General features: G+C 38.3%; 1 protein-coding gene and 1 long non-coding RNA gene across 4 annotated transcripts; one reads left to right on the forward strand and one right to left on the reverse strand.

Moving 5' to 3' along the window:
* Positions 1 to 2,334: 2,334 nt before the first annotated feature.
* Positions 2,335 to 25,521, reverse strand: LOC143111700 (uncharacterized). The gene is made up of 15 exons (XM_076273954.1): positions 25,345 to 25,521; positions 24,284 to 24,406; positions 23,310 to 23,405; positions 23,105 to 23,206; positions 20,776 to 20,871; positions 19,955 to 20,050; positions 10,236 to 10,331; positions 7,709 to 7,795; positions 7,406 to 7,501; positions 6,923 to 7,018; positions 6,419 to 6,514; positions 4,209 to 4,274; positions 3,731 to 3,882; positions 3,428 to 3,534; positions 2,335 to 3,288 (listed from the first exon to the last, which is right to left on the reverse strand). Exons 2-15 carry the CDS (start codon positions 24,297 to 24,299, stop codon positions 3,135 to 3,137), a joined length of 1,356 nt encoding a protein of 451 aa, XP_076130069.1. The 5' UTR covers positions 24,300 to 24,406; positions 25,345 to 25,521; the 3' UTR covers positions 2,335 to 3,134.
* Positions 12,211 to 14,567, forward strand: LOC143111701 (uncharacterized). 3 transcript variants are annotated; one of them, XR_012984593.1, is made up of 8 exons: positions 12,211 to 12,345; positions 12,483 to 12,947; positions 13,053 to 13,145; positions 13,270 to 13,311; positions 13,410 to 13,574; positions 13,668 to 13,760; positions 13,872 to 13,940; positions 14,042 to 14,567. It is a non-coding gene; the product is annotated as an uncharacterized LOC143111701 (long non-coding RNA). The 3 variants fall into 3 exon arrangements; XR_012984595.1 differs by having other exon boundaries at positions 12,212 to 12,345; positions 13,478 to 13,574; XR_012984594.1 differs by having other exon boundaries at positions 12,212 to 12,345; positions 13,110 to 13,145.
* Positions 25,522 to 26,659: the final 1,138 nt, after the last annotated feature.

Genomic DNA, 26,659 nt, shown 5'->3' on the forward strand with positions numbered 1-26,659 from the left:
CCCAGGGGTCAATCTTGGGGCCACTATTATTCAACCTCTATATGCTCCCACTTGGACAAATCATTCAAAATAATTTGATTTCATATCATAGCTATGCAGACGACACACAAATTTACTTAGCTCTATCACCAAACGACTATGGTCCTCTTGAATCTATGTGTCAGTGTATAGAACAAATCAACACCTGGATGTCTCAAAATTTTCTTCAGCTGAACAAAGAAAAAACTGAAGTAATTATATTTGGTAAAAATGAGGAAAGACTTAGGGTTGCCACTCTCCTTGGCACAAAAGGGTTGAAGGCAAAGGATACTGTTAAAAATCTTGGTGTATTAATTGACAGTGATCTAAATTTCAACAGCCACATGAAAGCGATAACTAAATCAGCTTTTTACCACCTCAAAAATATTGCCAAACTCAGAGGGCTGATGTCAAAATATGACTTAGAAAAACTCATTCATGCATTTATCTCCAGCAGGGTTGATTACTGCAATGGACTGTTCACAGGCCTTCCTAAAAAGACTATTAAACAGCTTCAGGTGATACAAAATGCAGCAGCTAGGATTCTAACAAAAACTAAAAGAACTGACCACATTACTCCAATTCTTAAGTCCTTGCACTGGCTTCCAGTAAGTCACAGAATTGACTTTAAAGCACTATTGCTTGTTTATAAATCAGTAAATGGAGCAGGACCTAAATACTTGTCAGACATGCTTCAGCAGTACACACCTTCTCGTCCTCTCAGGTCCCAGGTGAAAAACCTGCTAGTAAAACCTATAGTTAGAACTAAACATGGTGAAGCAGCTTTTAGCTGCTATGCGGCTCAGCTGTGGAACCAACTTTCGGATGACATCAAAAAGGCCCCAACTGTAGCCAGTTTTAAATCTAGACTTAAGACCAAACTGTTCTCAGATGCTTTCTGCTAACTGTGCCGAGTTACAAATTCTGAATCTGCCTTGATAATTATTCTACTTTGTCTTTTATTACTTTTTTTTACTACTTTTACCTTTGTTTTGCTTACTAATTATTCTTTATTTTTAAATGATTTTACCTTGTTTTATGTTTTCTTTTTATTATGATCTTTACCTTTTAACTATTCTTTGACTATATTGCCCTTCTATGCTTTTATTTGTTATTATTGTTTGGTTTTGTTTATGTAAAGCACATTGAATGACCTCTGTGTATGAAATGCGCTATATAAATAAACTTGACTTGACTTGACTCATTTTGATTCAGCGGGGATGGAGTAGGACAAATTGACGTGATTTATTTTTGCGGAGAAAATGTGCAGGAATGGGCGGCGGTCATATTTTGTACCGCTCTGTGGAGCATCTAGTTGACAGTAGTTTCATCGGATTGAGATTAATCTCAGCTTAATATCAAGACAAAAATATTTGTTCCATGACAAATGAAAACTAGATGCTAAATTAGAAAATATGCACCAGTGTGAATATTCTCGGACCTTTTCTCATGATGCATCTCATCTCTTTGCACTATTTCGAGGCTTATACCACATATTTGGCCAATGTAAAGAAATACGAGACACAAAAATACAACACCCCTGTTTGGTTTAAGCCTCATTTCTATAAAAGTGAGCTGTCCCCCAACTCTTTAAGCAGCCTATAAATAGGCCTACTCAATTACCACCAATTGAAATGAGACTAGGGACCAAACCAAGTTCTTGCGCGCGCAATCCATTGACAATAATGGGTTTCATAGCACATCGCTGCCGTCTTGCGCATACAATGTGAACCCCCCCTTAAGTATACAAAAAAAGAATGTTACCAGAATGTTACATTTTGCCATAGAGTAACAGAGGGGCTTGACACAAAAATACATCTAGTTGTATCTAACTTATCCTGTAGAAAACAAATAGCATTTTTTTGCTGTGTGCAAAGTCAGCACTACCCATGTCTTCATGGTGTGTTTCAGAGAACACTGGAAAACCTACAGTATATGTTCTGGTATGGCTACATACATATCTGGTGTTCTACAGTGTATATTATATGATTATTTGAGTTAATACTAATGTCTGGTGAAAATTTCATGCAAACAGCCTCATTGGAAATATGCTTACTGAAAAAAATGTTGATGCATTCAATACTTATTTCCCCGCTGTACATCATGTACACACTACTGCTCAAAACCTAAAGCTCTTCTGTTTTTCATTGGCTTCTATGTATATTTTCATACAAGAGTGAATGTCATATATAGAGAGAAGCTGAAATACACAGTAAACATGTAAACAATATTGAAACCAAAAAAAGTGAAATAATTTGCACACACACAATGCTGTAATACATGTTCTTTGTAGTCAGTAATCAGCTTGTTCAAAAACAGCTTTTTCACAACAGCAAATTATTTGGGAATTGTGGGGATCCCTGCAACATCATTGAGTACAGTGACCTGGATGCCCCTGATGTTGACTTCTTTTTAAAAAAGGCCTGATTTTATTTTCTCGTCTTGTTCAAACAGTCAGTTCACTAGCTCTATTTTCAACCTCATTATTTTGTAGGAAAAATTGTAGCAAGTGTAGCAGGACAAACCTTTCAAAGGCCCCATGTCAAGCCTTTCACTCAAGGTTTATGGGCAGAGAAGGGTATATGGGTCATTGAAGACTTGGTGAAATGGTGATGACTCTTTACTAAGCTTTAATGAGTTGGTTTCACTATGGTATTCCTAGACAATAATCCCTATTCTCAGTGGCGGTCCTACCTTGTATGACCACCCCCCTCAGCGCCCCAGACAGACAAGTGTAGTTAGATAATTCTATGTTTAATAGGTTTACACTTGTAGAAAACATTTATTACTTGTTCTATTACTAGAGGCCATGTGATCAGGCCAGTTGCTGTTACAAGGAAATGTTGAATATATTTTAAATATAAGGCCTTTTCAAGCACAGAGCACAAAGTGCTTTACTGACAAACAAGCAGAACAAACAGTATGAATTATATATAAAAAAGAAATAAATGGGTACACTTCCAAAGACAAAGTTAAACTCTACATAGGAAAAGAATGGAGAAAAGAAAGGAAAAATATAATTGCATTATAAAGATGAGGGACAACAATAAGCCAGAGAAAAAAAACTTCATAGCCTTTTAAAAAAGCTGCACGCATTGGTCTAATGTGCTGTAGGTTCAGTCAGCAGTGGCTGTTCGTTCACAGATGTATTTGTACTCTCGAGTACAGTGGTCATCGTTCAGCCTTTTATTGAAGGAGAAGTTACCACAGTCCTCTCCTCCTCCTAGCCCATGATCCTTCCAATCATCAGGCTGGCCTGCTTCCCACTGACTGCAACCAAATGGGGAAACAGTTGTAGAACAGTTTAATTCTCTGACCAGGCGATTGTGATTGGTTAGTTGTGGTGTTCTGGAAGAGTTGTGAGTCCTGATGTAATGTGTACTGTAAACCACTAGAGGGCGGGCCTCACCTTTTGTCCATCACGTAAGGAGTTCCATCCACCCATCTCCATTCCCCATTGAGCTCATCTGTGAGGCCAATCCAGTATGAAGGCACAGGTTTTTTGGTGATGAATTGCTAGAAGGGAGAAGGGGAAAAAATAATGGAAGGTGAGCTGTTGCAGTATAGTTAGGGCAAAGTTAAGACTAACTGTACTGCATTGCCGTGGTTGAACCCAGGGATATTTAAGTACAATATACAGCAGATTATATTTCGGTAACTGTTGGAAAATCTATTAATCATTTGTATTTCAGAGATGTGTAGACATACATACCCATTCATCTTGATTGTTAATTATTAGCAGTGTGGCTCTTTGTGTCTTGCAGTAGTCTCTAGCCTTATGCCATGGCAGCTTGTTCGAAGAGAAAAGGTAGCAACTGGTTGCATGAAGACTCCAATTTTCTGTACAACTATATGTTATCTTATCTAGAGTGAGGGAGGATATATTAATATTATATATATTAATATTAATTTGGAAACAAGATCATGTAATTGCACATTTTAAATTAAACTAAGAAATTTAATATTTGCTTGCTTTGTAGATTCATTCAACTCTGCACTAAAGACAAAGACAGTGGGAAAAATTGTGCTTTGTTTACTTTTTTAAAAATTAGTTTTAGACAGCCTCCAAAAAGAATTAGGCAGTGCAAACTACTGGATGTGAATAGGGTGTGGTCGTTACTGTATACAGTGCCTTTTCTACTGGATGTGACTGAATAGGGTGTAGTAGTTGCTGTATACTGTAGGCCTACCTTTGCTGTGCTTGATACTCATGATCTCAGCAGTCAGATTTGTCAACGTGGTCAATAGTTTCTCATCTGAAGAGAAGAGGGTTTTTCATTTCATATTACATACAATTGCATTATATTTGTGTAACCCACATGGATAGCCAACTTATCACTACTAAATAGCTTAATGTAACCCACATGGATAGCCAACTTGCCCATTGTGATGTACCAATAATTCTTTGGTGACCCCTAGAGGGCGCACGAGACAGGTTCAAATAATCAAATAATAATAAACAACTGCTACTACAAACTAGAGACAGACGTCGGAACGGATAACTAACGATACAGAAAGAAAGAAGAAGAATATTAATCAAAACAAGAATAATATTGACCAAACAGAAATCAAACACATTTCTTTTGACCGAAAAGCTTCAATCCTGGTGAGTCACTAACCCCAAATAATTATTTATTACGTAGGTTGCCAAGTCACTTAACACAGACAACGTTATTATCCTAATAACTGTTACAGATAAACCACTTCCTGAACAAAGACCTCGTTGGACCATTGTAACAGATGGAAACGTATTAATCACTTGAATCCTGGTGAGCTAGTATTTTTTTTTTATGTTTATCTTGTAATGGTATTTTTTCTATGTTGTGCTAACCTAAGCTAAGCCACCTACACTGGAGACTAATGACCCTAAATACGCCCTAATGTATTTTTCGTGAGTGATATACTTTTTAAAAAACAGTCAGGACAACCTCTTAATGAGATCGATTTTATAATGTATGACGTTACAAACAATTTAGGATTTAAAAAAAAAAAAAAAGGTATCCTGTGTTTGTTATTCTGGGAAGCCAAAGTGCTGGTCTTAGATAGCCTTCAAGCTAACCGCTCTGCGGTTACCATGTGAACCCATAGCAACCCAACAAACTGGTAACGTAAATGGATTCATGGAAATAATATTCTGAACTTTAGCATTTTATGAACTTGGTTGACCTCAGTACTACGGTTATGATATGCCTATGATAGTTTTATTATAGAAATGATTAAGAAGGAGATCCATTGCATTAATTAGTATTCTGTACAATTTTGTACAGACTGGTTTTTTGATTACCCCTTCAACCACTCCTTGACCTACGCCTTGGATACCTCGAATTCCCTGCTGTGAAACCTTTCCCTGGACCATTTGTGTCTACGCCTTGGATACCTCGAATTCCCTGCTGTGATACCCTTCCCTGGACCATCCTCATCGCCATTCTTCCTTGCAATATTCCGAGAAATTGAACCCCCGCCTTCATCCACTTTCCACCCAGTGACTGTGGTAGGATCTGGGCAAATACACCCACACCCACGGACTGTGACATTAAGGAATTACATCCATCATTATTTTTTATTTAATTATTTATTTTGAGTGCACTCTCTTTTATTTTTGGGGTTTATGTTTATTTTGTTATTTTAAGTTCAGAGATCTCATTATTTATTGAAAAGTTACCTAAGTGCCGGCACTTCTGATAAACTGATATTATAGTTATATGTTAAGAATTGTTTTTTTATTGTATAAGGAAAAGTGATTTAACACCATAAGTATATAAATCAAATAAGTAGCAATAGTAATAAATTGAATATAGAGTCAAATAAAATAGTATAACATATAACGATTAAAATAGATCAATAAATAAAGGATATATCAAATAGGGTTTAAATAGACTATAAATAGATTTTAAATAGAATATCAATAATATATACAGTCAAATGAAATAGTAAATATATATATATATATATATCACAATAGTTTTTTATATTTCCACTGATACCTTAGAATAGAGTGAATTGAATGATATTTGAATGTTAAAATAAATATATTTTGTATTTAAAAAAGAATCTTTGAGAGTGGTGTGTTGTCTTGGGGTGAGTCATTGAACTGTGGTCTAGTAATAACCTAAACCAGTCTCCTCTTGAACCTAGAGTTTAGAATTAGACTGTTCCCGCACAAGCACAGGCCTTTCCTCGTCGTGCGGGTTACATTTGGATCATATTTTTCAAAAATGTCACAGACACATCAAACTATGAATTTATGGACTTGTGGGATATGGATTTATAGACATAGGTTAATGTTAATTGGAACTAAGGAGGCTCACAAAATTGAACTTAAACCACAAACATTGCTTAAATAATTATTTTGAACTCAAATTAAGTAGCCTATTTGATTAACGTTATGGTAAATACAGACCTGTTTGCTGTAGTTTAGATGACAGTGAATTTAGAGATGAAGCCATATTATCTGCTTTAGTCTCCAGATTAATCAACCTCCTTCCTTGTTGACCAACTGCAGAAAACCAAATAAGTAACAACTTGACAGAATATCTAAAAAGGTAACTTCAAACCATGAAAACATTCATGTTTAATTCAGTGGATTTGATTACCCAAATCTATATCTACTGTAATTTGATCAACACAATTTTAGTGGGCTAGTTGCATGGTCAGTGGTAATTTCATAGGCCATGGTCCATGCTACACACCAGGCTGTTTTTGGAGCCTGGGCTGTCTACAGAGACCGCATTTTTTACAGTGTATTCAGGGGACAGGCAGACAGCGGATTGTGAGGAGATGTTTGCTGTATGTGACAGAAAATGTTTGTATGCAGTCCAGTTTTGCTGGCCATTTGGTGGATCTGATAACTGCATTTCAATCAGTTGTAAAGAAAGTGTAGTTTGTGTTGTGTGGAGATACCCACCAGTTTCCTGCATTTTGGATGCAACTGAGTCTAAAGTGGATGACATGTTGTTCACTGCAGTTTCCAGCTCTTGCATCTTTGCTCCCTGTTGGCTAGCTGCAGAATAAAAAGTTGACAATAGATGTCCCAAAGGAATACTCACTGCTATTGACACTAAATACAGTAGCAATAGGTTGAATTAAATTGTGTTCTGCTATTGAACATGCAACTGTACAGAGGTGTGATGAGCCATGTAGTGAATCCATAGGCCATGGTCCATGCTACACACCAGGCTGTTTTTGGAGCCTGGGCTGCCTACAGAGACCGCATTTTTTACAGTGTATTCAGGGGACAGGCAGACAGCGGATTGTGAGGAGATGTTTGCTGTATGTGACAGAAAATGTTTGTATACAGTCCAGTTTTGCTGGCCATTTGGTGGATCTGATAACTGCATTTCAATCAGTTGTAAAGAAAGTGTAGTTTGTGTTGTGTGGAGATACCCACCAGTTTCCTGCATTTTGGATGCAACTGAGTCTAAAGTGGATGACATGTTGTTCACTGCAGTTTCCAGCTCTTGCATCTTTGCTCCCTGTTGGCTAGCTGCAGAATAAAAAGTTGACAATAGATGTCCCAAAGGAATACTCACTGCTATTGACACTAAATACAGTAGCAATAGGTTGAATTAAATTGTGTTCTGCTATTGAACATGCAACTGTACAGAGGTGTGATGAGCCATGTAGTGAATCCATTCTAATTCATTGACATTATGAGTGTTCTGTGAGCTGGTGTATGAAGATGCAGTCTAACCTGTGTCCTGCAGGCCTGATGAAAGTGCATTCATTGAAACCGTGAGATTGGTGACGGAACGTTCCAGCACAGCGATCGCCCTGCCCTCTTTTTCAACCGGAAAACACAAAACCACAAGGCCATCCTTAAAAATATTTTCGTTTGCCGTAACCCGACCGACCCTGTCAATTTAGAACCGACCCAAATATTTATTTTTTTCCCCCATTTAGTCCGACCGACTTGCCGGTTGTAAACTTGCGTTAAGACCGACCGATTTTTTTTACTCTAAACAACCAATACAAATAAAATACTATTTATTTTAGTAGGCTTAAGTATTGTGAATATAAATTGCCTTCATACAAACTTGGGCTCTCTTAAATAAAACCCTGTGGCGTCATCTCTACACCATTGGTTTACACATGTCATACTATGGCCTATACGCTTCGTTTCATTCACACAAACATCTCGACAACTATTACTTGGCAAGAAGTTCTGGAAGAACTGTGCCCAGATCTTTTCCTATCCTTTCTCCCCTCTAGTCTAACGGTGACCGTGTTGAAGAATTGAAATTGGTTGTGGTCTATTCAGCATTTCTAAAATATGAGTCCGAAATGTGAAGACTGCTGGTCCGCGGAGTCGTGGAGTGAAATTAGGCCCGGTGATTCGTCTGATAATTTGCTGCGCAGTTGATCAAGATACTATGGAAGCCCGTTTGCGCCACATAAAAAAAAATTCTGATCTATTATATCTCATTATTGTGAGATACTATGTCATTATTGTGAGATAGTATCTCGTTATTGTGAGATAGTATCTCGTTATTGTGAGATACTATCTCACAATAATGAGATACTATCTCACAATAACGAGATACTATCTACCTATCTCACAATAATGAGATACTATCTCACAATAATGAGATACTATGTCAGAATAACGAGATAGTATCTCACAATAACGTATTGTGAGATAGTATCTCATTATTCTGAGATAGTATCTCGTTATTGTGAGATAGTATCTCGTTATTGTGAGATACTATCTCACAATAACGAGATACTATCTCACAATAATGACATAGTATCTCACAATAATGAGATATAATAGATCAGAATATTTATTTTTATGTGGCGCAAACGGGCTTCCATAAGATACCGCGGACCGACAAAAAAAGAAAACAAACGTTTCTGCTATCGATGTCATTAAACATAGAGCCATACAATAAAGTGGTGGTATGAGCGTTCATTCAATGCAGGCGTCTGCGCGTCTGCTCGAAAGAAACTGAAACTAATCGATAACGTTGGTATCAGAGCTCCGCGTCAACCTGTTAAAGGACAGTTAATAAAACGACGTTGATTTTTGGAACTTCCATAGAAACAGAGCAGAGACTGTATAATACACTGTAGTAGGCTACAGCACTGAGTATTATATAGTCAAATTTGAATATAAGTAGCCAAAAGCTATTGTAGCATTCTTTCTATATGTTAAAGATTAACAGATCAGTGATTTACGCCTATCTGCTCGCCAAAAAAGCTGGTATTGTGTTTCCTGAATCCTTACATTCAGGCATTCAAATTAAACTTAATTAAAAAACATGTATTTTTTTCTCCATTTCCTACCAATGTATGATGCTTGCATGAGGGAAACATCCCAAAACAATAGCACCCATATACTTGTTGCTGTTTTGAGAAGTATTTCTTTTCTTATGCAAGCATCATGCAACCATGCAAAAGCAATGAAACTACTGATATCTTACATTAGTAAAGCAGTCCTCTGATGTGCATGTCACAAAACATTTAAGTGAAAGTGCATGTATAACAATATAGGCATAATAATGATTGTGATAATGATAATGACAATTTGATTGGGGGGGGACTGGGGTTGGGTAAGTGTAGATGAGCCCTATGACCCCAAAGTCTGCCATGACTGGGCCTTAGGTCAAAGAAGTTTGAGAAAGGCTGGTCTACATAACCTGCATCAGATTGAGGTTTGCAATGATGCGCCTGAAGGCACGGGTTGAGGACCCAGTCAGTTACGTGACAATATGCACATTTGTTTAAATTCATACTTACGTAATCACCATGACCAAAATTTTACTTTTTTTTTTTACTTTGAATCTTGAAAAAAAAAATATTGACCTACCTACCGACCCATTTTTTTATTTTTTTGGCTGTTACTGCAAACAAGAATATTTTTAAGGATGGCCCAATGGTCACTCACTTCACAAGCATCGGTGCTTGTTTTCTAACAGTAATTATAACAAGTTTATAGTTTTGCCAGTTATGACTCCTCTGAGGCAGACAGATCTAATAAAACTGCTAATTTAATGTTGACAGTGATATAGCAGAATAACATCACATATACTGTTAGATTCACAATCAAATTTCACCACGTTTTGACTATTTCATTAGAGGAAAGTGTGGGAAATAAGCATTATCTCATTTCATATATCATTAGTGAAAAGGTAACAGTTAACTGTACCTTCCTGTATAAGATCTTCATCAAAATACTTGCAAATCTGAATTCATTTGTTATCTGGGAGAAAGATAAAAACCTGTTTGCTGTAGAGTGGATGGTATTGTGTCCAAAAAAGAGGACACATTGTTAACTGCAGTTTCCAGGTCTTGCAGACTCACATCTTTTTGCCTTACTGAATGAGGGTGGTAATACACAGATTTGAATGGTTTAGGGCTCACAAAGATCAATATCATATCATTAACAATAAACCATCCTTTGAACAACTGTCAAAGTCATCAGCTTTTATTAATCTTGAGCTCTTTCAACATTATGTCCTGTTGACTAACTAAAGATAAAGGCAAGTATGTGGTGGATATGTAAGAGGACAATTGTGGATAAGAGAGTTGATATACCGGTAGTCAAGTATCTGAAATGGCTATTTACTGTATACATTCTTAGGGACTTATAGGCCTAGATATACCAAAGATATATCTATACATTCTAAGAATGTAATCAGATAGGGTTAGCCTAAAGCGGATCTTTGATGTATTTTTAGCTTGGAGACATGCAATTGTGATATCGCTCCCTTTTCAGGATTTTATTCATGGACTTTTCATCAGCCTTTAAAGGGAAACTTGGCAGGATTAGCTATATTTTCCCCTCTGCTGGAGAAGTTGAGTATTATCCTATTTCAAACTGTGGGAAAAGGTAACGATAAAGCACATGGATTTGTTTATAAGCTAACGAAACGGTTAGCATAAGTTCGGCAGAACAATGTGGATGTTACAAGGTAAGAAACACGATTTAAAACAAGTTTCTTGTTTCTCACTTCTCTTACCGGGACGGTAGTCCCAATGTTGCAAGGTTGGTTTTCTGCCTGGGGATGCTAGGGGGAACGGGGAATGTCACCATTTTCACCGGAACAGGTCATTTAAACATCCAAATGATTTCTAAAAGGGTTTATTAAGTTGAAATAGTTGCCAAAGTCCCCTTTAATATAGTAAACATCAACACACTTCTGCATCGCCTCCAGCTGTTACAAGTCAACCCAACTCTGATGCTCTGGATTAAGGATTTTTTAAAGGACAGACCCCAGCATGTGAGAGTGCATGGTTTTAAATCTACCAACACTATTTTAAATACTGCAGTGTAAAAATTGGATAGTTCCTTGAAGAACCTCAATGTTACTCCAAGAACCCAGGGGCTCTTCTGAGAACTCAAACGTGCCTTGATGCTCTTAGAGGTCTCTGCAAGAACCTTAACGATTTTTCAGTATGAAAGGAGGTTCCTCAAAGAACCCAATTTAATCAAGGTTCCTGGAGGATCTCCAGCTGAGAAAGAATAATTTTCTTGAATTTATCTTTTAGCCTACAGGCCTATATTGCTGTGTAGCCTAGGCCTAACTGATTCAAAACATAGGCTAACCTAATCAGATAATATGATGCTAGGCCTATGATAGGCTATGACAACAAAATAAGAGTTTTGATGAGTAATCGCCTTTGACTAGTGTTTAATTGCGCAAAAGATCTGAAGCATTCAGCTACTTGTGTGGTGTTTTGTTAATTGTGTGTAATTAACTATTTTGAAAAACTAGACGAGCATAGTCTAGCCTACTGCCTATGTCAAAATAGCAGCAGAACACGGTCGGATAACTCGATGGGCGCACAGGTGTTGCTTGAGGCGATGACGTGCGTGTGGAATCTTCTTTAAAAATGGCAACAGAATTTGACAGTTGAGTCAACGTTACTACAGGAGGTGAGTGCAACATTTTGACAGCCCTATCTCAAGCCTTTTTAATGTTGACGTTTGTCAGAAACTATACCTTAAATGATACATATTCTACATATTAAATGGAAACGAGACGTTTTAACCATGACCTCATTATAGGCTATAGCATACAACTAAAGGTAAGATCAACGTGTCACCGTTCGTGAACGTTAACCTTAACTTTTTGTTAACGTTAGAGCTTAGCAGCCTTATTTAGCCTACCGTTAGTTTTTTTAAGTTATAAGATAGCATTATGCCTTGGCTTGTATGCTATGCTTAAACTGAATTTTACTGTCTATTTTACTCCTTCAGCACAGACTTTTAAACTTCCCGTGTTTCCAACTCTCCTGAAATGAAAGCTAACATTAATGGAGGAAGTCCTGACGTTCATACTGCTGCACACAGATTATACAGGTCCTATTTGATTCAATTTCTATGTGGTAAGTGTGTAGCATGAGGTAGCCTACAGCTTTACTTACTGTTCTTCATTTGCATTCACGCAAAACAACAACCAGTCATTTCAATCATTAAGTCATTTAAAATATAGGCTACTCCATCTCTATGTTTAATTTCAAAGGTATCCAGTATCATGACATTTGTGCTGCTGCTGTCTAAGCACTCTTTCCTCCGGGATCGCACAGGACCAGGATATTCATGTAAGTAGATTATTAAAGTAATAAACATAGTTCGGCCTACTGGCTGTAGTGAGGGTCCTTTTTTAGGGCACCTAACAAGTAGGGATAATGGGATGGGATATTCCTGTCAGGGGTATTCAGGTTGTTGTAGTCTGCTCACTTACAGATGCAATTGAATCATGTATGCCTATGACACTCTTCACTTCTGTTGGTATGTTGCTTAACACCTGTATAAACCAGGCCATTGCATTTGAATTTTCCTTTAGGGTAATTGGTTTATATAAACTTTCATATTATAGTTGGTTGGGAATGCTAAAAACAAATTCAAGAAGGAAAGAATCCCACTGAGCCTTCCTGAAATTGGATACCATCGAGCAAAGTATGGGAAAAGGCAAAATTCATCACAGGCAAGTCACCTTTTCCTCACAAAGCAAAATGCATCTGTATCTCAAGCAGAAGCTTTCAGAATTACACTTCACTGTGATCCTTATTGCAGTTTACTTTGATTCCAGGACAAAACTCAATCCAATGTGAGGGAAACCACACTTATTTTTTTTCTATTCACACAGATACCTGCTACCCAGGATGCAAACACTGTAGTTCAGGTATGGTGTGTGTGTGTGTGTGTGTGTGTGTGTGTGTGTGTGTGTGTGTGTGTGTGTGTGTGTGCGTGCGTGCGTGCGTGCGTGCGTGTGCATATGTTCACTGATGATCTTTTTACACTGACAGGTTGTAGATGTTCTTGGTGATGAAAGCGTATCCAAATCCAATGTAAGTTTTCAGATGATGATTAAACACCATATATTACTACTTATTACATTTCTTTAACCAAATTGACCTTTACTTTAAATTGAATGTAACATTTACAGGACAATGAGACAAAAATGAAGGAGGAGTGTTAAAAAGTAAACCCTGATCTAAATACGATTAAAAACAGAATAAGGAGAACAATCAGTGACAGAGTGGCATTTATTCAACGCCACTCCACACAGGAAATCCTTACTGAATACCCAGCTTTACACCACATTTGAACTGTGAGTTAACATTTGGCATTTAGTTCACTGCAAATTATTTTTCAGATGTTCTTCTGCCAAGCAAACATGTAATTTGTTCTTATCTTTTTAAAGGTTTTCTCTGAAATTCAGCACCTGCATAACATTGACCTAAGTAACAATCTGCACTAAATCAGGCCTGTAAGGAGACAACCTACAAATACAAAGGTATTAAGAAGTTTGATTTACACTTCATGTCATTACTGCTATAAAACTGTATGGAATTACAAGTATGTTATTACTGCTATAAGACTTATCCAGTATATTGTTCAAATTCAGGACTCTTTGCAGCAGAGCGGCCATATCTGTTTGGGGACAATCCTGACAGGCTCATACGTTGTGGATAAGGTAAGAGTACCAGTCATTTGACACTGTTAGAAACTTCCCCTGCCAATGGGCTTGAATATCACCAATCCCCATTCTAAATACTGTTATTCTGTACTTTTCAGATATCCAAGACACCCACACCTACCCTATACATGAGAGGCAACCCCTTTGAGGAAGACACCACCATTACACTTTGCATGGACGGACAAGACGTCGTAACACCAGAAGATGTGTTGATGGGCATTGGAGCATTGCTAGCAGTTTATTTAATTTTCAATATGGAATACCCAAAGGCCGTGAACAAGACATTGTTGTTTTTACAGTCTATGTGTGATATTAAGACAAAAGAAAAAAATCCCCATTGCCGTATTTCGGATGTCAAATTTCATACTCTAAATTAAATACTCAATAGTTCAATCAATCATTTATTGACTATTTCATTTAGATTAGGAAGTTAATTGTGTTCTTGTTAATAGCATTGTTTAATAGATGTTTTCATTCATGCCTTCATCTATGTAGCCTGTGTATTACTTGTTTATTTATATATTTATTTATGTATCTATCTGTCCATCCTTTCATGTACAGTATTCCTAATATTTTGCCATTGACATGCTTTGACGCTTTTGATTAAATTCTTGCTTAAATACATCTGTTGTTTCATACATTTATCCCACATTCTAATAATAAAAATAATAATAACAATAAAGGTTAATACATTCTAATAATAATAATAATAATAAAGGTTAATAATAATGAAGGTTCTGTAATGAACTTCAAAAGGTTCCTCAAGCAACCTTTGAAAAGGTTCTTCAAAGAACCTTTCTTTGAAGGTTCTTCGAAGAACCTTTTGAGGTTCCCCCACAGTTTCAAATTGAAGAACCCCTAAAAGTTCCTCCAGGATCTTATAATTTTTACAGTGTGGGGTCTCGTTGTGCTGTGACTTGTCAGTTGTCACCCACTCTTCTTTCTATCTATACGAATGAGATCACATGCAACAGCAATGGACTGAACCTTTTTCTAAATATGCTGACGACATGGCATTGGTGGCCAACCTGACAGGAGCACACACTGTCCACTTACAGGCAGTATGTCAACACAATGGCACTGTGGTTCAAGAAGAACTCATTGGAATTAAACTAATTAACTATGTGCCATGGGGGCCAGGCGCCTGAAACCCCACATCTACTCTCTCCACTCCTTTAAGACTGGAGGGGCAAGAAGTGGGTTGAGTACTTTAAGTACCTTGGTACTCAGACTGACCACCGTCTGTCCTTCACTCAGCATGTAGATGGAGTTTATAAAAAAGCACAACAACGCATGTGTCTCCTGAGGAAGCTCAAAGGATTTGATGTCAGACAGGACATTTTATCAACAGTATATCAGACAATCAGTCATCTCCTTCAACATCACATCTTGGTACCATAGACTGTATAGAACTAAACAGTGTGGCTGCATTCTGCAGTGTTCTATGGAATTGAAGCCGCCGAGGCGACGCCATCTTGGAAAATTTGGAGCCAATTTGAAGTGCGGCTGCGCAGCAAAAGTTGAAGCATGCGCAGTGAAGAGGAGTCGTGGTCAGGCACGCCCACTCAGCTGCCACTCAGCGAGTTAAACACGCCCCTTGTCAAGTGAAACCCGCCCTCTTCTCCTTTCCACAACGCAGGTCGACTCGGCGCCGAAGGCTAGCTGGCTGGATGAATTTTGCGGCTGTGAGTTAGCTAAACAGTACAAACAACAATCGGTTTGTTCTTGTCTGGTAAGTGTTCCGTATCCACTGAAAAGTTTTTTTTTGTCTATTGGTGTTCTTAAATACGTCTAAGAGAGCTTATTATGTTGATTATAGACTGTGACAATTTAGTATGGCGAATACTAATGAGCTAACAACAGAAATACGGACAGCGAATTACATGCTAACGTTAGCAGCTACATTAACGTTACCGTCAACGGGAGGCTAAGTTAGTCGTTGAAGTGAAGATTAGCACACAGCTCCCGTAACAGTCGATGCATGATATACTTGGTTTTATTAGTTGTTGCTGTTTTCAAATATCTCAATGTATGCCATCTCAACATGGAGTAACCATTCACTGTACATGGGGATTAATAACACCTGCACAAAGCAACGGTATGATGTGATAAAGCAACGCAAGTTAACGTAAGTTAATGTGAAGCATGGACCTCATCAACCTCATGTTAATGTAACTACTAGCCAGTTTGCCAGCGTTGCATTTTTTTCTAACGTTAACGACAGACACCTCTGTTAGAGCTACTTCTGTGATGGTAGGTCGGTAGCATAGATGGACTGTAAAAAATAGATCGGTAGGTCGGTAGTTGTAGACCGCATAAGTGAATGATCGATAAATGAAACGCCTGCATTAAACACTACGCCAAGAACCAGTCACTTCCCAGGGATATCGGTGAACATTTGAGAAAGACCTTAGTTTGTCATCTAACGTCCATGATTGATCAGTCATACTGATAACGTTATTTTTCAAGCTGACGCAAGTTAATAACATTCACACCGCATATTTAAATGTGTAGTTAACATTAGGTAGGCTGTGAAGTTTATTGCACACATATATTTAATTAATTGGTATTACTAGTGGTGTTGAGTGCCTGATTAGATGCTTTGTAATGTTGTAAAATTGTCTGACTAACTTTATTGTAACTTTCCTTTTTGCAGGTAAGATATGGGTGATGGCTGAATGTACTGGAGGTGGCGGCAAGGTGGTCTCCATGGTCTACATTAGTCTGCAAGCAAGGGAATGCCTACGTGAAGTGGTTTGGCTGGGGTGGTCTGAGGTGGCATGTCCTCCCCCTTTCTCCAAGTCCCCTGACATCCATCTCCCTGACATCATCACCCACCGTCACTGGATCAACCTGAAGCCCCTTATACATGGGACATGGCACAACACCACTACGTTCTGAAAACACATGAGTTTCAATAACTTGCGTGGCACCAAGAAAGGTCTGCCGCTGCTCTGAACCTTCTGTTAATGTGACATCATTCATACTTGAGGCTGTACACATCCCTTTGTTTCTATTTTCTTTATTGATGTCACCCAAACTTCAACTTTCTGTATGCCCCTGAACTCACACAAATTGTAAATTGCAATGCGCCATTTAACCAGTGGTTTAGTCTAGTTAGTTAGTTGTAGTGGTGGGTATACTGTGAGCAACCCCAAATGTTATTAAATACCTATCCTTGCCTATTTTAAATGGGTATACTGAGATGATGATGCTTTTTAAATGCGTTTACTGTGTAGTCCTGTGTATCACGTAGACTATACCATACCACGGTCATTTAACTGCCTTGGTATTTAAGTCAGAGGCCATTGCTTAGTATTTAACTGTAGCCTGCACAAAGATGTAGACATTACAAGAATATTAATATCAGAATAATTATTGGTTGATACTAAATCAATATTGAATGTTTTCTTTTATTTCTTTTGTGTGATATATCATTCAGAATGCTGCAACATGACTGGTCTTCAATCAGCCAAAGAGGACACATCGTAACTCCTCTCCTAGTTACTCTCCATTGGCTCCCTACAGTAGCCAGAATTACATTTAAATCTCTCACTTTGGCCTATAGGACACTGACTGGATCTGCTCCTTGTTATTTTAATTCAATGATCAAGATATACATCCCCAACCGCCAACTGCGGTCTTCTGATGAGCGTCTGTTGTGTCGACCAGTCTTAAACGCTAGGTCAAATTCAAGACTCTTTTCCTCAGTGGTTCCATGTTGGTGGAATGAGTTGCCCAGTGCTCTTCGTTCTTGTGATAGTTTTTGGTCTTTTAAGCACTTCTTATACATTATGGTTTGTATGCAGTAGTACTGTTTTATTTTCATTATAGGCTGTTGATTAATTTGACATTGTTTATTATTGATATTCTCCTTAATGTAGTCTTACCATGTTTTTTTAAATTATATTATTGATTGAATGGGCATTATCATTTATTATTGCTTTCCCCACCTCATTTTCATTGTTTATTTCATTAGGCTATTGATTGATCCCTGTTTTAAGTATTATATTGTTTTGTATTTGTTAAGGGTAACCATAACCATCATCATCATAATGTGGTATTTTCTTATGCAGTTGAAACAATAAAAATGTTTCTTTAAACGTAGTACCACTTTAAACACATCACACACTTAACAGCAAAGTAGCTTCCTGATTATGTGTTTACAGAGTAAACATTTATTAATGTTTACAGAGTATCCTGATGTAGTAGGTACATGTTCTCATATTTTTACAGCTGACATGAAGGCTGCAGTATTACATTTTTGATTTATAATGGAGCACCCTCTCTGGTGAAAGACTAGCAAGCATGTGGTAGAGGCATACGATTACAGACATATTGACAGAGCCTATCAATGAGTTGTCAGTTTTCAATTTAGACGTATTATTTTGAAATGATGTACGTCTACGGGAGGATTTACACATCACTGGCAAGACCTGATCAAATCATACCAATGCAAAATGCTTCTCCAGCAGTGCAATCGCAGGTAACAACGATACCTTAACGCGTTTTCAGATACCGCTGTTCTGAGCATACTAAGCAAATTGGCCATTTGTAACTTTGAATCCCTCCTCACGTTAAGCTATGGTCCAATCATAGATATATACACTAGATGTCGCCTTCTGCTTCTCAGCATGCGTCAACACCGCCGCCATCTTTGTACAGGGATCTGAATTGCTAAACTAGTTCTCCTGTATTGTCAGCGTTACCTATTTAGCGACGTTTGGCCATCCCCATCGATAGAAAACCTTTTTAGCGATTAGCGACAAATTTGGGAACTTCTCACAATGATGGCAGATCGGCTTCTTTGTTGTTGAAACGTAAGAAAATCACCTTTCTCATGGCTTTGTCATTTATGAATTCAGCTACATCTCGTTTGCCCATGGCACTGACCCATGATTATAAAAGTAACGACTGGCGTAGCCTATGTAGTAGCAGAGGTAAATGTTCTACAGATCTACAGCAACTTCTGGTGAGATTACAACTTACATGAGTAAACGAGACGAGGGGTATGTGGCCTCAATTAGAGCCTGTCTACGAAGAGCCTGTTTACTTTCATTGTATCGAACAAAGATGGCGGCGGTGTTGACGCATGCTGAGAAGCAGAAGGCGACATCTAGTGTATATATCTATGTGATGTAGCATGCTATGAGCTAATATACTTAGCATCTACGAAAGAACAGCACATATCTTTTTTCACAAAGAATCGGTCACAACTAACAACGATGTCTCTTACAAACAACTACACAATGTATGACTATCAATATGTATTTAGTCAGACTGTGATAAGATATAGCCTAATGATAATAACAGCAACACTTATTTAGGTTAGATAATGTGTCGAAATCAGGTGTCGTTAAAATAAGTGAGCAATGACGTGGTAGTGTCTGCAGCCTAGACGGTAAAACATAATGGACAAAGCGTCGTGTCTGCAGCCAGCCAGCTGTCAATCATAGATGTAAACACGCCCTTTTTAGATTTGTTAATATAACATTAAAAAAATAATTTCAGCGAGAAAAGAAAAATTGTGTGTATTGAAGCATCTTGAAAACTATTTTTTCGAATAAAAAGTTGATACAAAAATAGTTTTAGGTGAGAAAAGTGACACGGAAAGTTGGCTACTTGGCCATTGAAATACATGGGGATGGGCGGAGTTACACATTGTACTGCAGCCAGCCACCAGGGGGCTCTGGACTAACGCTCGCATCACTCTTAACAGACGGCACACTGTCCAGTTCTATATATACAGTCTATGCTTGGTACAGCTTCCTAACAAACAGATGCAAGGGAAAGCTGGCTGGATAATCAAGCAAACGGGCAAGATCATCAGCATCCCACAAAAACAACTGTCAGATCTGCTCATTCAGCCAGTGGACAGGAAATCTAATTTAATTTTCCAGAATCCCTCCCACCCCCTCCACCAATTTTTTGAGCTGCTACTGTACCATCAGGCAGAAGATACAGAGTACCTCTGGCCAACTTAATGTTGTTATGGAGACAGAACAACAAACCTGTTTGCTGAAGCCTTGATAGAATTGTGTTCAAAGAGGATGACATGTTGATTATTGTCGTTTCAAGCCCTTTCAACTTTAGGTCATGTCGGCTGACTGAAAAATAAACAAGCAATTAAATTTCAATTTATTGTGCTTATAGAGCGCCAAAACATTACACATGTATCATGGCGCTTTACAGAATGTAGGCAATCAGAGAAAAAAGGAAAGAAAGGAAGAAAAGAAAGAGAGAGGCCCATGGGTAACAGGGGCGAGGAAAAACTCCCTAGAATTGGAGATACATATAGGAAGAAACCTCGAGCAGATCCACGACTCAAGGGCCTGACCCATCTGCCTAGGGTCAATAGGACAGTAAGGTCTGTATACATGACAAATGCATATGATAGTCAGGTGTAGAGAAAAAGACATGGTGTTAAAAGCACTTGAGCTGAAAGTTACAAGAGGTGGGGTGATTACGTATCCGGTTTGATAATTCATTAATCCTGATTTAGTGACAGAAAGTTCACAAGCAAGTGTGAAGCACCATTAAAGAACTCATAAAATAGCAAATTTAGTTTTATTGTTTTATCCATTTTTACTGATATTCAAATTTCTAAAAAGAATATTTGAGTTTTATTTCTACTTTATTTTCTCCTTTAGTGATTTTTGCCTTGGAACTATATAAGTGTTTAATAAAGGGTGTTTACTACTGCTATAAACTGCTGTGGTCAGCAATGGCCAGTAGAGGAGGACGTTTAGTATAATTTCAGCTGTAGTCTTTCATATGATGATTGAGTCAAACAGATGACTGTAGTATGACTATTCCAATGGTGCAGTCAAACCTGTGTTCTGAAGGCCATATGGAAGTGCATTCATAGAATGTGTGATATTGATGACAGACTGTTCCAGCACAGTCATCCTGCTACCTTCTTTTTCAGCTAAAAGACAAACATAAAAAATAATTAGGTGCAGCTATAGAAAGGTGATTTTGTTTTGTGACACTTTTGCATCAATTTATCTATAATCTATCATCTAAACATCTATAAATGACAGGAACGTCTGTCTGTCTGTCTATTTGTCTGTTATTCGCATATCTTACTACTTACTTAAAGAGACACCAGGCTACGTTTTCGTGTTAATTAATCATCTTCGTAAGTCGGTATATGGTTAAATGACTCATTACAGAGCGAATGAAGACTCTCTCGCCCGACCCTACTGCCTCTAGGAAGAATATCCCGCTTTCAAGTTCAGTGTATTGTACCCGCCGACCTTCAGTCTCGAGATTGCGAGAAGCAGGATCAGTTTACATCCTGCATCCTCAGCACAGAGGCAGGCTATTGAAACGCTAGCGATTGTTGCAAACGTGTGTATAATGGTAGAGCCGGCAAAGAAGCAGTGAAAACTAGGGATGCACGATATACGATCGGCGGCCGATATATTATTTGCCGATAAGTGAAAAAATGAAAATATTATTATCGGTCCGATAACAGAATTCTGGCCAATAATTTGCGCCGATATTTTTTAAAGTCCTAATTTAGGCCTACGTAAGGTCCGTCTGGCTACACTGAGCTACTTGAGCTTGGTTGGCTATACTTTTTCGGTGTGAATGTATTTCACCACTCTAACAAAATCTGTGGATATGCGTTCATTTGGGAATCTGTGCATCTCAAAATCCTCTCGTGAATGATCCGCCATTTAACCTTACCAGAGCGGAGCTCAGCCCTATCTAGAGTCGTCTTGTGCTGATGTGTTTGCACTTTACCGCGCTGGTCGAGGAAACAAATAAACAAACTCGTTAGTGGGACGAGTACATAAGTAGGCCTAGTTCTAAGTTGTGTTTTAGTATTATATTTGCATTACTTTAGCTTGGGTTTTGTATAGAGATGCACCGAATTTTAGGGCCGATAACGATAACCGATATTTATTGGTTTGTTGTGGCTGATACCGATACGATAACCGATAATATTACTCTTGAAAATAAATTGTGAAAAGTGATTTGGGGAAAGCATAATTTTATTGCAGTAATTTTACCTACCACCAAATGATGGACAGAACTCATAATAGTCCTAAATAGTACAGCAGTCAACATAACAGTAGCCTAGCCCTACAGTATGTGTGGCTCCTTTAAGTGAACCTGACGTCAGTGAATTGCGAGTGAGTGGCTAGAGAGTATGAATCGTTTTCATTTAGGACAAACACTCATAAACGGCTCAGCTGGGAATAAGCAGCTACAGTATAGCGACCAAATCAGAGTTTGTGAGGGAAACTTAGGTTTAGTTTCAACTGCGGTAACTGAATAAAGCTGCAACTCCTCAGACTGTATCTTATGTCCGTCTACTCTGTTGCGCATAACCTGCTGCAGCAGAAATGAAAGGGGTTAGCCCCGAAGGTTTTAATAACTTATTATGATGACCTGTCTGGAACTGAAGCAGGAATGGTTAGCATATTTCTAGGTAATAATACAAAACCCAAGCTAAAGTAATGCAAATATAATACTAAAACACAACTTAGAACTAGGCCTACTTATGTACTCGTCCCACTAACGAGTTTGTTTATTTGTTTCCCCGACCAGCGCTGTAAAGTGCAAACACATCAGCACAAGACGACTCTAGATAGGGCTGAGCTCCGCTCTGGTAAGGTTAAATGGCGGATCATTCACGAGAGGATTTTGAGATGCAGATTCCCAAATGAACGCATATCCACAGATTTTGTTAGAGTGGTGAAATACATTCACACCGAAAAAGTATAGCCAACCAAGCTCAAGTAGCTCAGTGTAGCCAGACGGACCTTACGTAGGCCTAAATTAGGACTTTAAAAAATATCGGCGCAAATTATTGGCCAGAATTCTGTTATCGGACCGATAATAATATTTTCATTTTTTCACTTATCGGCAAATAATATATCGGCCGCCGATATATCGTGCATCCCTAATTACATGTTTTTGCTGGATCTATGTGCTGTGCCAAAATTACTTTACTCTGTCTAAAATTTACAAACAGGTTGGAGAGGATAGGCTATGTAGATAAGTATAATTTAGCCTTTCATCTCCGGTGATAAAACATTTTGAACCGTTTCAACAATTGAAAAGCATTAGTATGCTAGTGTGTGTGTGTGTTGTGGTGCAATCCTACACTGTTTAGAATAATACCTTGAATAGAATGCAACACTTACCATGTAATTTAGATGACAGTGAGGTTATAGAAGCACCTAGATTCGTCAATGCACTTTTGACTTCTGTCAGCTCTTTGTAGTCAGGTTGCTGGCTATGAGGTGCTGCAAAATTTATTTATTTAGTTTAAACCAATCCTCCAATCAGATGATTAATTTATCAGAAGTAATACATGATTCATTTAGCATCCGTGTTTAGGATTTAAACCTGTTTGTTGTAGATTGGATTGGAGTGTATGTAAAGAAGAAGTCATGTTGTCTGCCTTAGTCTCCAGCTCTCTCAGCATGCTATCCTGTTGATTAGCTGCAAAAAACAATGAAGACATCAATAGGATCTCACCCATAATGCCAGTGGAATTTTCTGATAATTACCGGCGGACAATACATTATCCCTTACATATTTTTGGTTGCACTTAGTAAATTATGAACCACAATTTAACAACAATATGTCAGTTTGTGTGTGCTATGTAACTCTTGATTTGAATCTTGAGTTTGTTTGTGTGGGAGGTATGGTGTAATGGTGTATACATACATGTGTGTAAGGGGGGGGGGGGTGTACCGTGTGAGGGTGTAATGGGGTGTGTGGGGCGCTGTACTGTGTGTGTGTGCGTGTGTGTGGAGGGACTAATGTGTAAGAGGGGTATGGTGTAATGTGTGTGTGTGTGTGTGTGTGTGTGGAGGGGGGTGCCTGTGTGTATGACTGAGTACTGTCTCACCATCACCATCTACATCTTGTTGAAAAATTTTGAAATGTATTTTGAAGTATATTTTTTTGGGCCTTTTCATGCCTTTAATGGCAGGACAGTGGAGAACGACAGGAAGCGAGCGGGAGAGAGAGTCGGGGTGGGACCCAGAAAGTACCACGGGGCGGGAACCGAACCCGGGCTGCCGGCGCAGGTGCCCCAGCCAGTTGCGCCACAGCTGGGGCCTGACATGTATTTTGAATACTTTTTTGCCAGCAAAGGTGTATCAAAAAAATATCGGTATCGGCCAAAGTGAAATTTTAAATATCGGTATTGGCCCAGAATTTCAATATCGGTGCATCACTAGTTTTGTAGAGATGTTTAAAAGTTGTATTTTTTTACCCTAGATGTTAACATGTGCGTGATCTTCCCCACTAGCATTATTTATTGGATACTAACAGGTAATTCAAGTATTAGTGGGCAGACTGCAGCAACTTACATTTGAGAGACATCATGATCACAAGAATCAGAAACAGTGGAAGGGTAACACAGATGATGGAACACACATTTGAGCGCCAACAACGACTGCGAGTAGACTTTATATTCTTGAAAGACGTGTCTTCTGAGTGATGAAGGGGAGAGAGGGAAAGAGGAACATGGAGATTATTTGTTGTGTTTGTTTTGTCATGATGTTTCACATCAACCTCATAGAGCTTGGTAATGTGACCTTTGAGATATTTGTTACCTGAACCGATACAGCAGGAGAAATAAGTATTGAACATGTCAACATTTTTTTCAGTAAGTATACTTCCAATGAGGCTATTTGCATTTTCACCAGACATTAGTATTAACTCAGATAATCCCCCCATATAAAAAAAATCCAAACATTGAAGTCCATAAGTAGAGTTATGTGTAATAAAGTGGAATGGCACAGGAAAAAAGTATTGAGCACGCCTACTGAAATTTCTTAAATACTTTGTGGAAAAGCCTTTATAAAATACTTTATCAGTTGCAGTATTCTGGTGTGAATTTGGCCCATTATTTTAAACAGATAGTCTTTCAATATTGAAGATTCCAGGGGTCCCTCTTGTGAATCCTGATCTTTAGTTAGCTTCCAAAACTGTTCAATTGGATTTAAGTCAGGGCCTTGATTTCCTTTCTCTGAAACCAGTTGAGAGTTTCCTTTGCTGAATGCTTTGGATCATTGTCCTGCTGGAAGGTCTAGCTCATCTTCATCATCCTGGTGGATGGCAAGATTCTCCCGGAACAAAATGACTCCATTCATCATTCCTTCAACTGCATGAAGTCATGAGACTAGGGTGATGCACAGTGCCATTTCTCCTCCAAATATGGTGTATAGTATGACATCCAAAAAGTTACATTTTGGTCTCGCCTGACCAGAATATGTTCTTTCAGTATTTCATAGGCTTGTCTAAATGTGTAGCAAACTTTCAAGGAGCTTCAACATGTTTTTCTTCAGTAATAGTCATGTGGGGTGAACGTGCATAGAAGCCATAGCGGTGGAGTGCATTACCTATGATTTTCTCTGTAACAATTTACCTGCTGCCTCCAAGTCTTTCTGGAGCTTCCTCCGAGTGGTCCTTGGATCTTGGGCTACTCTTCTGACTATCCTTCTGACTTCCTGGTCAGAAATCTTGTGAGAAGATCCTTTGCATGGCCGGTTGATGATGCAGTGATGTTCCTTCCGCTTGCAAATAATGGCTCCAATACTGCTTACTCGATGATTCTGAAGTTTTGAAACAAAATTTTTCCGTAAAAGTCTAGTGGGGCTACATACCCACCAAATTTCATGTGCCCCGGTGGTACGGTGTCCCGGGTATCGTTGACCAAAAATTCAGGAAGTAGATGACGGTAAGAAAAAAATAAATAAATAAAACTTTGACAATCCCTATATAGTCAGGACCAGATTTCAGGATTCTGTAACCCTGTAGGCATTTTTGAGGAAAAGTTGTTATACAGCATTTTTAGATAGTTCAAATTGTCCTTAATACAAATCCACCATATAAAAATTTGTTTAGGTCCCCAGTTTCTCTGAATTTTCATTCAAAAATAGATGCCTTGCACTCAGGTGAGAAAAATACTGGTAGATAGGGTAAATTTTTTAACTTTTATGTATCACCACAAAACTTTCCCAGTTTGTCACTTACATTAAGACAAGTATTTTTTGTATTACAAGTTTTCTGAAATGTAATGTTTAAATATGCAAATGAGGCTTAATCTACTGAAATATGCGCTAATATGCATACATTTCCAAATTTGACACGTACACATTGGATGAAGCTATTTGAGGGTAAAAGTTGTTATACATGATATTTTGAAGGTTCAATGTCTCCTGAATATAAATCCACTATATAACATATTCATTAGGGTACCAGTTCTTAATATTTTGTACTGAAACAATATGTATCTCAGACACTTTCCAAACACCACCGTATGAATGGGGCAAAAAAAAAAATATATATAGATATCTCCGTAAAACTCAGTTTTCTGAAATGTTATTTTTACTTATTATTGATTCATACAAGTATCACATGACATTCTGCATTTGCAAGCAGCAGTACATGGGTTAGGCTTACAACTGCATCTAGCTGTCTTGCATCCTTTGGTGCAACCACAGGAGATAAACTCCTCACAAGCATCCGGAACCGGAGGTAGTGACATGAGTTGAGGAACAAGTGAACTTTCCTCCATTTTCCATCCCATGGTCTCAGGGGGTGGCAGAATTGGCTGCTGCATGTGGGCCTGCCACCAGACCAAAGCCTGGAAGTGAGAACGCTGAATCTGGAAGTAGAGAGAATCTCTGGTTGGTGGCAGTCTTTCTATTGTCATGCCCTTCACAAACATGCTTACTTGA

This window comes from Alosa pseudoharengus, unplaced genomic scaffold, assembly GCF_046254945.1.
Source record: "Alosa pseudoharengus isolate Yale_2024_CS ecotype anadromous, Long Island Sound unplaced genomic scaffold, YU_APseudo_1.1 YU_APseudo_1.1_scf_8, whole genome shotgun sequence".
NCBI classification, from domain to species: Eukaryota; Metazoa; Chordata; class Actinopteri; order Clupeiformes; family Clupeidae; genus Alosa; species Alosa pseudoharengus.